At 35.3% G+C, this 16,919-nt stretch overlaps 1 protein-coding gene across 1 annotated transcript in view; it reads right to left on the bottom strand.

Moving 5' to 3' along the window:
- TTC27 (tetratricopeptide repeat domain 27) overlaps positions 1 to 16,919 on the bottom strand; it is a 113,994-nt gene that overhangs the window by 68,801 nt on the left and 28,274 nt on the right. The window contains exons 8-9 of the mRNA XM_041477271.1: positions 16,488 to 16,600; positions 11,781 to 11,847 (exon numbers count right to left, since the gene is read on the bottom strand). Coding sequence (XP_041333205.1) covers positions 11,781 to 11,847; positions 16,488 to 16,600 — 180 coding nt within the window. The remainder of the gene's footprint in view (positions 1 to 11,780; positions 11,848 to 16,487; positions 16,601 to 16,919) is intronic.

The following is a 16,919-nucleotide window of genomic DNA, read 5'->3' as shown; positions in this document are numbered from 1 at the left end:
AGACAGGGCTCTACAGGACCCTGTTTACCTGGTTTTTCCCCATTTTGAATGCCAACATGCACCACAGGAATTCTGCCTACAATGGCCTCTATGGTTCAGCAGTCTACACACTACAATACCTGGTGTTCACAAGTAATGTGACATGTTAATGCAAGAGGCATGCCTCACGTACTGCTTGGTGGGCTAAGGGGATAGGAGATGGCTGGAGATGACAATTTCAGTGAGATTTCTAGGATGGCCTCAACAGTTTCCCCAGAAAGAGTGCACTAGCAAGTCTCAATGTCCATTAGAAGATACTTGATTTCTGATTTCATTCAGCTCCTTCCTGACTTCACCAGCAGAAATATTTTGTCTCTCTAAAGAGCTACTGCTCTTACACGCAAGAGCATCAAGCTGCTGGAGGCCACCAGCACCCTGGCTTTTAACCTCATGTGCAAGTTTAGTTCCCAGGAGCAAATCAAAACTGCCACCTTCCTTTCAGAGCCTGAAGACACAATAGTCCTGAAAGAAGACTAATTCCTTAAGCAGCAACCAAAAGTGAGGAAGGAATGGAGTAAAAATAGTCAGTAATACATTACCAAGAAAGAAATTAGGCAAGATGAGAGCAAGAGTGAAAGATAAACAACAGGCAAGCACTAACAAAGAAGGGCTGAGAGGAACATGGCATGGATGGCACAAACAAAAAGGGAAGCTGACACAAGCACAAGTGACTAATACTAGTGGGGGGAAGAGTGAGAGACTACTGGAGAGCAATCCTGTCTTGGTGGCCAAAGTGAATAACATTCCTAAATCTGACAGTTGTGAAGAGAGAAGGTATAAGCTGAATATATTTATCAGAGACAAATGGCAGTGTCTGGGTTGTGCTTTTGACTTGAAAGAAGCTACAAGCATGAGCTGTAATGGATTAAGATTAAAACACAACAGTCTAGTGTCTGACCAGTGTATTATGCACAGAAACCACAGCAGTAATTAAAATCACTACGAAAATTGGAAAAAATCATAGAATGGGTTGGGTTAGCAGTGACCCTTAAAGGCCATCTAGTCCAATCTCCCTGCAATGATCAGGGGCATCTTCAACTAGAACAGGTTGGTCAGAGCCTCATGCAATTCGACCCTGAATGTTTCCAGGGATGAGGCATCCACCACATCTCTGGGCAACTTGTTCCAGTGCTTCACCACCATCTTCATAAAAAATTTCCACCTTATGTCTAGTCTGAAAAAGCTACAATGATATTTTACTTTGACAAATGAAAGAGGGAATCTTTTTAGTTATGTACCCCTACGGTTTGCAACTTTCCAGCTTTATTACTGATACAACATACAGAAATAAACACTTGCCTACTATAGATAAGGAAAATACACAGAATATACAGACACATAAAGACACACACTGCAGCTCTTGCACAATAAGCTGCAAGATGAGAACTGTGTCCTTACCCCAGCCACTAAATGTCCTGCTTGCTTTCTGACTCTTAGTAGTAAGCTACTAAGAGCTTCAGACCATGCAAGCTCTTCAAAATAAAAACAATTTTCTAAATATATTTCATTCCTTTATTTCACAACAGTAATGCTATGACAGGTATGTATTAAACTAAAAAGCAAAAAAACCATAATTTCTAAAAAACAACAAAAAAAAAACAAATTAAGTACAATACCTAAGCCATATGCTTTCCCTCTCCTGGTGTTTCAATTATGAAATCAAACATCTAATCTTACAGCACAAAAAAATCTTTCACAGACTATTTCTAGAAATCAGTAAAAAGTGTTTTCTTTCTCATCTTTCGCCTAGACTAGACAGAATTCATTTGAGAATGTGTTGGCCAATGTATTCTGACAAATGTACTTAAGAAAAATCTAGCTGACACAAGACACAAAGTCTTTCAAGAAGAAGAAAAAAGCCTAAGCTCCAATTTAATTAATGCAAGACATGCTTAAGAATGATATAGACAAGACAGTAAAATCCCAAATATGTCAAAATATATCAACTAATACCTAGTGTCATGATTTTTATTTCTGTTCAGAAAGGCCCCAAATCTCAGCTTCCCAGACAGAAAAGCATCAGTGTAAATATTTTAAAACATTTTTGTAAATTGAAACATGCAGAACATGATGCTTTTAAACATTTTATTGGCCTTTATTTGAATAGTCTTCATAACTAACAGCTCTACTTGCTATGATTAATGCAGCCAATCCAAACATGTCAAAAGTATTTAAGTCATACCATATTATCATATATACTATATTCTAGGCATATAAGTTATACCAGAAAAAAGTCTGAAATTTCTCACAGTAATCATCATTTATGTCATTTATGAAACACATTGTTTGAACAGTCCAATGAGCTGGTATTCCTGATGCTAACCTTCTTCAACAGAATATAAACCTTTTAGTCCAATGAGCTGGTATTCCTGATGCAATGGGCTAACCTTCTTCAACAGAATATAAACCTTTCTTATGCATGTATTTGCATAACTGGAAAGTACTTTTCACGAGGCTCACAAACACGGCATGTGAATTACCTTATGAAGGTTTCCTACATATTTGATGTTACAAATAAGTACTACAAATAATACTTTGCTTTATTAGTCTGTAAATTATATCAGTAAAAAAATCTATTTCTGGAAGAAAAAAAATCTAGCTGAGCAATGGGATTCTACTGGCAAGAATAAAAGCTTCCCCCCTTTAGTCATACAATATGTGATCAGTACTTGAATTCAAGCATTCTATAAATACGTGTAAAATAAATGTGCATACACCCTCTATACAAATGTATTTAAATGTTTCACAAATTAATTTAACCGTAACACCTTACTTTCTGGCCAACAACACTTCAAAATTGCATTTTTCTATTTAAATGTGCTGCTTCTGATAAAAGAAAGAAAATACTGTTGAAATACCAGAATCAGAGCTCCTTAATCTTTGCCCTTCTGTAACCTAGAGGGCACAGTGTTTTTCCACAACATACCAAAGCCAACAAACTCCTCATACAAGGGCAGGACAATGCACAGAACCATCACCAAGATCACTGCTGAACAGAACAGGATTTACTCAAACAAGGACAGCTAAGCAAGTAAAGCAGTATTTCCATGAATAAAAGGTGAAAGTGTTTCTTCGGAAAGTTTTTCAAAAATAGTTACTCCCAATCTTTCTCCACTACATCTCCTTTCAAAAGCCCATTGGTTTATAGACTTAGAACATCATTAAACATTTTTTTTCCTCAAGAATATTGAACTGTCAATAAATGTACAAAAGAAAATATCAATTAGAAATCCCTCCCAGCAGCTTGGCTACCTAAAACTTCAACATGAAAAAAGACCAAAGGAAAAAAAAGAATTAAGGAAAGGAAGAATCATTGGAGCCATTTCAGTTTTTCATCCCCAATTTTGGGGGAACAGAAAAAGAAAGTCATGCAGAAATGGGGTAATAAGGTAGTTTTATTACTTATCAAGTTTGTATTATATTTTTCCTAAAGTAGCTAGAATAGAATAGCTGTAACTGACTGCATCCAAAAGATCCAAGAACAACAGGACAGTGACATTTTACTGATGAGAAATGAATCAGTGAGTATCAGATTTGCACATTTCAGACACGTTGGTAGGGACTGCAATATTTCATTACTGCAATCAAAGACTATGACATTGTAATCAAACCTATCTTAAAGTGTATTAAGCCACAAAAAAATACATTACTTGTTCTATATTTCATATTTAACATAGACCATAAAGATTGTTTGGTGAACCGATATGAAAAATGTTCTACTTCCAGTTGAAACATAGACTATCAGGGAAAATGAAACTCAAGTTGTTTAGACACTAGCAAACAAGAATTCAACCACCTTTATTTTTTCAGATGCTGTGGAACAAGCAAGATTAGAGTAACATTTGAAGTATTGGGTTAGGAAAAAAACAAATAAAGGGATGATATTTAGGTAGGCAGAGAAGACGAGGGCAAGACATTATGATAGCTACATAAATTTTAAGAATAATTCTTCCTCATACAGTAGCAAAACAATAAAATATTTACTTTGAAAAAAGGCAGGATTGGATTTATGCCTTGTTTAGTTCATCTGCGCCCTCCCCAGCAAAACAGTCACTAAATATAATGAATTATACACAGAATATAAGTCACTAAAGAAAGTGACTGCTAGTACTGGTAAAACATGAACTGATCATCACAACATCACCAAAAAGGGGTTACCAAGCATCAGACAGAATAATGAAAATGTCTTATTTCCTTCAGATGATGCCTCAGACAGCATTCTGTTGAATAGAGGGTTTAATTTCACCTTCTTGTTGCAATGAGAATTTTCTTTACTGAAGTAAATTATAATAGTTATAACTGGTGAAGGACATGAGAGGGGGAAGGGAAGCCTGGGACATGTCAACTGGCTGTCAGAGAGGCTGCTAGAAAAAATAAGTGAGCTGCTGATAGATAAAGGAGAAGGGGGAGAAGAAAGGGCTGCTGTGGGAAAAAATGTTATTGTCATCAAATTTGCCTGCTTAATTTCTCAAACCCTTAGACAGGCAAAAAATCTATTAATATTTAAACATGATTTCCATGGTTTTTTACCAGCGCAGTTACAGTGAGCCCACTAAAATCTATTGCTTAAGTAATTCTGTACTGATTATACAAAGAGCACACCATGCTAGAAAGGAAAGGCTATCCCAAATTTCTTGCTCAGAAAGTCACACAATAAATCAGGAATCATCTCTTGCAAGATATAATTCAAGCAGAACTGTGGATCCAATGGACTGAGGGAAGAATGCAGACCACATAGGAGAACAAAGTTGAAAGGGATAAAAGTGTCAATTATGCTGAAATCTGATACTTTGTAAAATAAACCAACTTCAGACAGACTGTTACTTAATCTCAGTTTTGGAATGGAATGCAAGCTTCACCCCTGCCCTGCAACACATGTACTACAGCACCCAGTCACTTTACCCTAAAACATTTAAATGTAGCAAACATAACTGACAACAGCAGGCCAGTCTCCTACCCACAAAACACTGCAAACCCAAGTACCAGATGCTTTGTGAACAAGCTTCCAAGAGATCCAGTGGAGTCTTTGCACATGCAGCAGAAAGAGGCAGCTTCTCTTTTGCTACGCTCAACCTGATTTCCCAGTACTGTGTGATGGGCCAGAAGGCATACATGCACTAAATTAGCAAGTGTTTAGATCCTGACATTCCTGTAAAATGATTCAGACGTTTGAATAAAGTCTTTAGAAGAGAAAAATAAATTAAAGAAAGAAAAAAAAAAAATAATGGATTAGCTTTGAATTCATTTACTTAAAAAAAAGTCTCACTAGTAACTAGCAAGGCTTTGCTGAGAGAAAGCCTTTGCAGTGTTATAATCTTGTAACCAACAGAGGCTATTCAAAATGGGCAACGCAGCTTAGAAAAGAAGTGAAAGAAACTTTTTATAAAGCCACAAAAGTTACAGCAGTAGAGACACATGGCATTCTTAATGAGCTTTTCAATACTCTTGCTGCTTATAAAACATTACAAAACTGCAGCCATTTTCTCAGCAGAGAAAAATGCACTGCTTTTATTTAAGCTATATAAACAACTTCTCTTTAGAAACCAAATTGGCATGTTAGTTTTATAGAGTTTTGATAGGAAGGCTTAACATTAAAAATATCGTATGCCGTGATTTGATTGCTCCCTAGTTCCACGTTAATATCGCAAATGCCATAGAAAAGATGAGAAAAACAAAGCATTTCCATTTCCACCTTCCAGTCCCTCCTCCCAAAGCCCCCTTCAACAGTGAAAAGCAGAAAAAGTATTCATATATGCATATTCATACACACACACTCAATAAAGTGTGCACTGTAATCCTCCACTGTGATTTTCAAAGGTACCATACACCATCAGCTTCTATTACACTCAATAAATGCCCACCTTTGGAAAAAAAAAATATCCAACCATTCTAAAATTCCTTAGTAAAAACAGTCTCTTATGGAATCGGTAGCTCAACACTGAGGAAAAACATTCCCATCTGGTCTATCTTTGGAATACATAGTATTCCTTGGATTTTGCAGACTCCTTCCACATTTTCCAAGTCCTCCATCAGACCCTGGTACCCCTCTCAGTATTACAGGAACAATTTCAGCATGATGCACTGTTTTTGTTAGAAGGTGGTAAATAACTTCAGTTTTGTAGTCCAAGCAAAATGCAAGTTATTACCCTGTTTTTTTTCCCTCTTAAGAAAGATATCCTCACCTGTTCAAAACATCCAGAGAGAGAAAAATTGCCAGAGCTTCCTATTCCCTCTTTCACCACTTAATAAAAAAAAAAACTGTTCAACGCTCCATAAATCCTGAGAAGCCTCAGAACTGTAAGAAACCAAAGCAACTATATTTTCATGGTCCCATTTCTCTTCCTTCTCATCTTCCATGGATTTCAAAGGATAAAAATACGGGTCTAAGAAGTGGGATGCACAAAGCAAGACTTCTCCTTCACAGTTGCTGGTTACTTTCTCTTCTCAGTCCCCTACAGGTTAATACTGTTGCTGCCACTCAATGTCCCTTGATCATAATACACTAATAAGGGAAAAGAGTAATATTCTCCCACACTGGGCTAAGTGCTCATCACATTTATCACAAAAACCATTTCTCCTGGACTGTTCAAGGGCTTTGATAGATGGAATGGGTAATTTTAAGGACCATCTGCAGCTCCTTAATCTTGGATATTTGTTGGACTGTCCTATTAGACTATGAAACATTGAAATGTTTTCCCAGTATGTAAACTATAAGATATAGTATAAGCTTTCTATGAAGTTCCAAGAACTTGTATTGCAGAGTCTAATCTTATTAGCCTTTTTTTTTTTAAAGAAAACATTTTTCTCTTCTGCAAGAGGAAAATGCAACACCATGCAGTATTTAATATTTTTTCTATTTCTCTGCAAGAACTGAATAATATTAAAATGATAAAATATAAATAAAAGGAGTATTTATCAGTTCTTAAATAGATGTTTCATGTGTTCGTGGAATTTTTTTACAATTCAGAAACAGTTTGCAGTCCCTGGCTCTAAAACATATGTTCACATCACAAACATCTTTATAAAGCCTAAACACAATTTTGATTTTTTTTTTAAATATCATGCACACTTACATAGCATTGCTGCTCATTTCATCTCCTCTTTAGTATAGTCTGACCTGTATTACCTATTTGAAATAATACAAACAACAAATATTTAATGGAAATTATTTTAAGGCTTACTTTTGCTCATTTCCTAAAAGGATTTTTTTTAAAATATTTTGGCCACTGATTTATAGCTTAGTGATGTACTTGTGTAATTCTAGGGGAAAACTGCTGACCAATATAAAATGCAGCAGAACTTCATTATTGTATTTTCACACTAAAAATAATCCACTGAAATTAAAGAATGTAATGAAGCCCATTTAAGCACTGGAAAACTAATTTGGGGACCAGTGAGTAAACTAAGCTACAAGATTTCAATGTAAAAGCAGCACTGATTTAGTTTTTCGGTTTCATGCATTGTCTACTTCCTATATCCTACACAGAAAGCTCCAGCAAAAAATTTCATTAAAAGGGAGAAACCAGTAATTCTAACACGGAAGTACTAAGTCTCACTACTGCTTTACTGTACCGCCATCCCTCTCTTAAAATGGCTTTTGAATGCAACATTCAGTTAGGTAATCAGAAAGTTCACCAGCTACATAACTGTGTCTCTGAAGTGGCCTGTGTGATATTTGATTGCTAAAATATATCTTAGCTTTCTTAGAAGACCAAGTGCTTACCATAACGGATTTAATTTTAACAATTTATAGTTGTTACCCTGAACTATTAAGTATGAAAAAATAATATTCAATTCCCCTCAAAAATAAATGCTTTATTTTGTTTTAGTCTTATGCTAAAATGTAGAATGCAAGCTGCAGTACTTCTCATGTAAAGATACGGTATCAACAATTGAACTATAAGGAGAAAAAAAATCTAGTGCATCTAATTTCACTTCTGGATTAACACCTTGAAAGTTGAAGCATTATACTGATGACTTGAGATTTGACTAGAACATCTCAAAATTTAATTATTTTTACAAGAGCTGCTATGCCAATCAATGAGACTACATACACCCTCACAAGTTGCTTCAAAAATGAGCAACACTGAAAGTATTTTTTTGTTACAAAAGATAGTCCTTTTAGGACAATAGCAACTATTTGCAAGTGACTCCAGTAAATGAAAAGCAGCAATCCTTTTGTAGCTGACTGCAGTTGCCAAGCCAATAGCATTATTTTTAGCATTACAATTTATGTTGTTTAGTAGATATAGATACAGATATAGATATTCATATATAGATATCTCTTCCAGATCCAGTAATTTTCAACTTGTACACATATAAAAGCGAGTTTAGAATGTCAGTTTTCCAAACTGCACCTAGTACAAGGCAGGGTAACATCATCTATTTGAGATCCATTTGATCATCCTTTCTCTCTTGTACTACCTAGATCTTAATTTTCTCTGCTTGAGAGAACTTGCGTGTCACATGCACTTATTTTACAGTGCCCAAAGCAAGAGGATCTCTTGATGATATGCTGATCAATTAAAAATGCCTTGTAATTTTTCAAGTTTCCTAAGACAACTTGAAATGCCTTTCTTTTCTGAGGAAACATGAATTTCAGCAGATATCAGATGAATGCATGACAACCATCTAACCAGCCTGCAGATTTAGGAATCCACATGTAGGCTGAGAAGATGCCTGCTCACACACACACACACACAGAGCAGTTTGATGCTAAAGAAATTACTAGAGCAGCATTGATACAGTGCTCATTTGCCTGTTTTGGCAGTATCAAAGCTTGGTAAATACCTGAAATACAATATATGGTGCCATTTAATTTACTCAGCTAGCAGACACTGTAGGAACCAAGGCTGTGTTAACACTCCCACCAGGGCTGTGTTAACATGGACACAGAACATCCCTACTGCCAGGGAACACAGTGATGGATTTGCCTCAATGACTCAGATCTGAGACACAGAAAAGCTCAGAGATTTCATTATGAAATTCTGCAGTGATTATTCACAATTACAGGCTCAGGTGCAAGAGCCACAAAAGGTACATTTACTGAAAAGAACTCATATAAGCTAATATCTGATCCCTGCTTTTGGCTTCCAGGAAAGATCTGGGGTGGTGTTACCACAGATCATACTTGTTCTTTTTGTGTCTTGGGACCACAGGTCAAGATCAAAAGAGAAAGTAATTCTATTATTCAATTGTGTCTCTACATCCAATTAATGGAAACATGAAGCAAAAGTTTAAAAGAACACTATTCTGATACTGAGAAGTATTACTCCTCAGTAAATTACTTTAATATTTACACTACCAGCTACTACTTTATGTCACTGCTGTTGACTGAATTTTGCATTACTAGTAAGATCTACATTTCAATTCATCTACTGCCATAGATCCTCTTATGCTACTCTGAGCACAAAATGATAGGGAAGCCCACACAGATCTCTCAGCTGTTTCTCTGGAGATCTAACCTGATAGTGGCTGCTGATCTTAAAAGTGTGAAGCAAGCCATAGCTGACTTAACAGCTCTATAAAAATATAAGAAAATAAATGAAAACATAAGCTTCCCATAATCATTGTAATAAAATAATTAAAGATTAAGTTAATCAGCTGTCCTGTGATTTTTGAGGGACCAGCCACTAGATGGCAGAAAAATGCAGTTTGATTTTCCCATCATGATGAAGAATTCACCCAACAGATCTCTTACATTTGATCTAACAGGTTATCTGTCAAGCAATGTCAGATAAAGGACGACACGAAGGCTGATTATCTCTTCCCTAGTGCACAGCCTACCTTGACTTTTTCTACTCTGCTATAAAACTTTAAAAATATTTAAATGTTGGAAAACTCAAATGTTAAAACAGTTAAAACCACATACCTACTTTCATTATTCTGAAAGTAGACCACCACAGGAGTAGGGTCAATTTTGTTAAAGACATTCTATTATCACATTATCATTGCATTTAATATAAAAATGATAGTATAAATGGAGAAGTTATCTCAAGATTCAGGTATATAAAGACTGGTTTTCCACCCAATAATGATGCAAACAATAGTAGTAGTGAGGAGACTGAAGCAAGAGCTATACAAAAATAGTCCACGGAGTCTGGAAATAAAATACGAGAAGCAAGATTCCAACCTTTCACAGAAAACCCTACTTCTGTAGTTTTATATACTGTTTTAACATTATTTTAACAACAAAAATGGCAGGGTTTCTCTTAATGAAATTAGATGCATGTCCTGAAACTTCATACATTTGTATTAACATTACTTCTGGAGGGAAAATTGTATTGTAATAGTTCACCACTTTTGAAAAAAGCTTACAGTTCTCAGTCCACCAGTTTGGTGTCCCTCCTACAGGCTTCTTTTACATGCACATTTCCTTACTTTATATGTGTTTATTATTTCTGTAATCTTTTGTTCCCCTGTAATGGTCATCATTCTTTAATATTCTTATTGGATACTTCAATTACTACAACAGGAGAGTCGACAGTCTCATTTTTTTCTACATTTCAACTTTTTCCTACTCTCTATTCCTACCTTTCAGAGGAGACAAAAAAAAGGCAAAACAACAAAGAACAAAACTGCAGTTCAAAACAAAATACTTCAGAAATTATATAATGAGGAATAACAGCACTACAATCATTGTACCAACAAAGAGAAAATCTACAAAACCCAAACTGTTTTATAGCAATTCATTCAGTTCCCTCATGCATCCCCTCTTACATATACTGTATTAGCAAAGGGACCTAAACAAACAGTACTTTTCAACCAACCTATTTTACATTTATCTAGTAAGATTGGGATTATCTTTTTTTACAGATACAACCTCCTTTTACAAAAAACTCTCAGCCAAACATTACCACAGTTAACCTTAGATTACTGTCCTTGATCTTTTCACATAACTACAACTGTAAGAAGTAAGATTCTAGCTCAAGTGAAATCCAAGGGATTTTTGCTGAGATCCCATAATTTACTTTCTCAGATGACTACAGCAATATAGTCTCTTACTAGAAGGCTTAGGTAGGAGAGCAAGTCCTCTTTCCTGCACCCAAACTTAAGCCTAACATTGTGGAAAGTAAGCAAAAAATGACAAGCCTTTCCCCCTACATCCTCCCATCTAAACTCATGTTGAAAACCCCACAAAAGCAGAAAAGATCAGGGCAGGAGCAAATGGTGTCCTAAGTAAAAAAATAATAAAAAATAATTACATAAAAATTCTGAGAATTTTCAAAGCTTCACTGGAAGTTAGAGATTTGTTCTGCATCAAATCAGCCACTGAACTGGGAAGAAACATGTCTAAGCAGAACACCTGATACAGACTGAATAAATCTGACAAAATAAAGTGAAAATTGCTTTAGAACTCAAGTTCTTGAATACTGTTTAAAGAAAAGCACCTTCAACACTAATGTCACAAGAACAGTTTGCTGTAAAATTATTTAGTCACATATTACGCTATAATTCATATAGTGAATAAAACTTAAACACATGAAAATTTTTTGTATGTGTTTTGAGGTGAAATTATATTTTTAGATGTCAAGTTTTTCCTGCATGATTATGGCTGAGAATAATGTTAAAATTCAGCATACTTTAATTTCTTGAAATAAGAAAAAATTAATGAAACATCTGACTACTAACACAAATTTGGTTTACAAACAGTTTCCTGATTAGTGTGACTGACACATTATTGCTTGGTACTTAAATATTAAGTGAAAAAATGTTTATTAAGCGCCAGGTAAGTTACTTACTGAAGTAAAAGCCAGAAGTTCCTCTTCAGTTAATTTGTGTATTGGATTGTTCTTTTGAAAGTCTACACTGTAAAGAGAAGACAAAAATAAAACAATGCTGATTTCATCTTTAGAATAACATTATTCAGAACACATTTTTCAAACTTGCAGAAATCTGAAGGACATTTTGGAAATGACAAATGGGAGCATGGTATGTACAGAAAATGACCTAGACCTAGAAAACACAGAAATAAAGAATTATTTAGGGCACTAAGATATTTTACACCACCCTCAAGTGAAATGTTTTACTTGGTTTAAGCTTATGGGAATAACAATTTCACTAATCCTAAAAAACGTTTAATATCTATTGGTTGCTTTTACAGAGATCTGTTTTGAGTTAAAATCCTACAACTAACCGAATGCAGATTCCACAAATCAAAAAAGTACTAATGCTAAAGTAGTGCTGAAGGGTAATCTCAGACAAACACCCTCCTAGTCACTCAAAATACATGACCACAGGTGTCCATCTCTCACTAACCAGCATTACCATTACCTTGAAGTATTCACAGGGGGAAAATCAGAAGAAAACACAGAGGTGAGAATTAAAATTATGTTATTGAGAGTTGGATATGCTTGAGAGATGATAAAGAAATCTGGCGTACAACTCTGTGTGGGTGAATGTTTTCCTTATACAACAGCTCCCCAACATTTACAAACGTACTACAAGAGATATCACCAAATTGCACAAAACCAACATAAGCTGTAATTCAAGCTCCCTGTTAAAACCAAAGATACCAAGTGAAAATATATCCTAATTTGTACCACAGATGATGGATCACCACCAAACCCATATAATGGCTATATCCTAATCTGTACCACAGATGATGGATCACCACCAAACCCATATAATGGCTATATACATAAGCCCAAACTTATCACACTAAGTTCTGCAGCAGGCTTCATATTCTAGGCTAAAATTGCAGAGATACTTATTGTGATAATAGGTTACAGACTGAAATTATGTCCTCTACACTAATTAACTTACTTTGGAGATTACTTTGCTTGATTATTTAAGCATGATTCCTTCTACTTAAATGCACACAGATTACTCACAACAATTTCTAGAAGGTGGCATGAGAGCTTTTCCAGCTCTTCTTCCTGCAACCTCTTCAGACAGATTGTTACCTAGTGTGTTCCCCTGCCTCCCCATGATGGAGGCTCCACACACACTTTATACCATTTATGCTGATGTTTATAATAATATCATCAGCTTCAGCGAGCTATTTGACTGTGGCCACAAGGACATAAAGTAAAGTTTTTTAACTATTACTTCAATACATTTTCCCTCATCTCCCCGCATTAAAAAAAAAGAACCCTATGCTGTTGGTGCACTGTTTTGAAAGTTTTAGGTAACATTGCTAGGAAAGAAATTCTGATAAATATCTATATCCATTTATGGATATATAGCTCACTGGTTTTTCCCTGCCTTGTGAAAATTTTCATGCAAACAGGAAAGTCACAAAGAATTTCACTGCTTCAGGCAAACATCTTTTCCATATCTAATGTCAGCTGCTAGCAGACAGACTTCTAGTTATCTGGATGTAGTCAACTCAAGTCAACTGACTTCAGGTAAACAAGTTTCTCTATGCATGGGGGGAGGGAGACAACAAAAAAAAAAAAAAAGAAAAAGAAAGAGGAAAAAATGGCAGTTAGAAAATATCAAGGATTATACCAATTCAACAACAGTTAGGCAACCAGAATGCTAAATGACATGACCATAGTTTTTGAAAAGCACAGGTAAACCAAGGGATAATTAAGTTTTGATAAAAGTGGAACTTATTTTTCATCATCCTAAAAATAAATTGATTCAAGCAGGAAGGATTAATCCTCTTCTTATTCTAGATCAATTTTTGTCACAGCTTTTTGAAGCTCACAGATGCAGCTCTTCCAGATCAAAACAGTGCTAAAATAGATCTGATTTCCATTTCTGCCACATCCATTTACAAAGCTTGAAGAAAAATAAGTACAGAAATTTAAGTCTTGAAAGACAGGAGAACAACTCAATTATTTTAATTATTTTCCATACTGAATCAAATCAAATTTAAAGTTATTATTTGCATCTGAATCTACAGTAGAACTGTACCTTAGATTTAAGCATTTCTAATGACTATGTTAGTTCTTGTCAGACTACTTTATGAAAATTTAATTTCTATGACCTGTATTTGTTCTGGTGTCAAGGACAGATAAACCAGTTAATCCCAGAGAATTTCAGGAGCTGAAATCTGAGTAGAATTTAGAATCTGCTGTGTAAGATGTATGATGAGGGATCTTTTCATAACAATATGAAGAAAAGTCACTAATCATCATATCATACAGTTTTGTATGCTATTTTCTTGCCGCTCTTGAATCTTGTCTTAAGGAGTTTATTTAAATAAAAGAGAGAAAGAAAAAAATTATAAACTGACATTCTTTAGACAGATTAAAGAGAACCTTGGAGTAAGATATACTGTGCAGCAGAAAAAAGTATTTTCTAGTAAAACGGCAAAGCTAATTGTCAGTAGCTTAAAACCAGTTCTTAAATCTGATTAATCAGGTCTACCTTGACAGCCTAATGGATAGAGTATCCAGCTTAACTAATGAGTTACAAACTTTGGGACTTAATGACCCATATTTGAAACAGTGGAATTAATAGCAATCAAAGCATCACTTTCTGGATTATGACTACGTACTTTCAAAAACTTGATTTTGAAAGATGAAAAACATTAAAGAACATTGCTAAAGCTATTAAAAATTAAACAGCTTATAGGATTTCTAAAGCTAACTTATTAATTATTAAATGAAGCATTTACCCTCCAGAACTGCAGTCCTCATGCATTAAAGGCTTGAAGAAGAAGGCTTGAGAAGAATGTTTTGTTTAAAAGTCAATGGTAAATGCTTTAACATGTCTATGCTTCCTCACAAACTGACATACCAACAGCTGGTATGAACACCAAGGGTACAGCCAGCAATCCAAGCTTAACTCTACTCTGTTACAAGAAGAATTCTCAAAGCTGGCACCCTACTACAACACCCTTTCTGCAACATGGCTGGATCTCAATTCTTTTCTCCATCTCTGACTGAGACAGCTTCAGTCGCTTAATGTTATCCCACCCACTAAATGGCATTTACCATTCCTATAGGGAAGCAACACTGAATTTGGTTGTTTTTAGTTTTGTCTTGCCAAACTCATATATACACACAACTGGCAGTCAATATGGTTCCTAGCCACTGCTCAGAACATGACAGTGAGGGTTTCAAAGTCAAACACTGTGATCAAGAAACCTACTGTGCAGCCAGCCAATGTAAAACTCAAATTGGACCCTTAAAAAAAAGAAAATAAAAAGAAAAAGAGCAGTAGGCAAATTAAAACTTCCTTCAGAAGGGAGGAAACAGGAAGGATTATATAACCTGAACATAAGACAATACTGCATTACAAAATGAAGTCCTCATGAAAATGGTTCTCAGGAAGAGAAAGGCTTTGCCTTGACTTGAGTCAGAGTGTGGACTAAGAATTTATGCCAACCCACTCCTCACTACATGGTCCTCAAACTGGACCAAATAGATTCCATCATTTTGCAATTCATAGATGGGAAAAGCGCTTTGACAGTCAGTGATGGTGAACACTGCACCAAAGTCACTGACTGACTATATTATACTTCTAGATGCCACAAGTTTGGATCCTCAGACCTCAAGCCTGCCTTTTGTTCTCCTATGCTACTTACGTGTAGCATATAATTTCTGTAAGTTAGGGGAAAAAAACCAAGGTGCAAAATCACAACCTCCTATGCTACTTACACATAATTTCTGTAAGTTAGGGGAAAAAAACCAAGGTGCAAAATCACAAGGACTTTATACTATAGTGTAGCCATGATATTATGAAAAATCCTTTGCTGGGATTTTTCCTCTCCTGAGAAGCTGAGGAGCCTCAGGAGAGAAATGTAAACAATTACTATCTGCTGCTGTGGAATGCAACAGATGCATCCATGATTGGTCCATGTGGATTGTTTTCCATTGATGACCAATCACGGCCACCTGTGCCAAGGCTATGAGCAGTCACAGGATTCTATTCTGTTCTATTCTTGTTGTAGCCTTCTGATCTCTCTCTTCTTTTAGTATAGTTTTAATGTAGCATTTTAATATAATACTTAACATAATAAATCAGCCTTCTGAAATGGAGTCAAGCCTCATCCCTCAACACGTGGAGAGTCCCCAACACTATAGCTTTTAACTAGCAATGGACACTGAATTTATACAAGTATTCCCATTTCAGTGAATAGCAGGGCATTGTTTTGCTTGATGGTTGATCCTCACAGGAAGCTGCCAAGTGCAGAATCAGAAACAGGTTTTCAAAATTCACCAAAGTGCTATCGCTGTATGGTAGCTAATGCCAGCTGATATTTGAAATATAATTAACCTGAAGCACAAAGAATATAAAGCTTTTTAAAGATAAAACAACAATATAGCTATTAATGAAATATTGCTGAAATTCTGAACTGGACACTAAAGCTCACTGTGAGAGAACTGAAAATGGTATCCATCTGTAATGCAAATCTTTTAGCCTTTTAGCCAGACTATATAATAAGGAAGGAAAAAAGTCCCATCAACTCACCATTTCATTATTTCATTGTAACAATGATTCATGCAGTTGTTTGTTTGGTTTTTTTTTTAAGTAACCATAAACGAACTTACCATATTCCAAGGATTACAGCAAGCTCTTCTGCACACAAATCAGGTACCTGGTACTGATCAGCATCTGCTAATTTTATCTCATTAAGCACTGTGTCATCATTTAAATCATAATTCTGTTGGAAGAAAAAAAAGAATATTTTAAAATAGATAGAATTATGCCTTCAAAATATGAAAAAATATAGACTTGTTTGAAAAAGGATAATACTACCATTAAAGAATGTGATGTAAAGCACAATGGAAAGTAATTTACCATTATAATAGAATAACTAAGTAATGAAACCAGTACAAGGAATTATCACCCAAAACAGTTCTCCTACAAATATACTGTTTCTTATGCATGAGGAACAGCATTCAGAGCAACTCTAAGGTTAGCTAATATCAATTTTCTATTTAAATAAGCCTGAAGGCATCTTTCCTTTTCAACCTGTTGCT

The sequence above is a fragment of the Pyrgilauda ruficollis genome, unplaced genomic scaffold (genome assembly GCF_017590135.1).
Source record: "Pyrgilauda ruficollis isolate IOZ18807 unplaced genomic scaffold, ASM1759013v1 scaffold4, whole genome shotgun sequence".
Taxonomy (NCBI): domain Eukaryota; kingdom Metazoa; phylum Chordata; class Aves; order Passeriformes; family Passeridae; genus Pyrgilauda; species Pyrgilauda ruficollis.
This window is presented reverse-complemented; position numbering and strand designations above follow the sequence as displayed.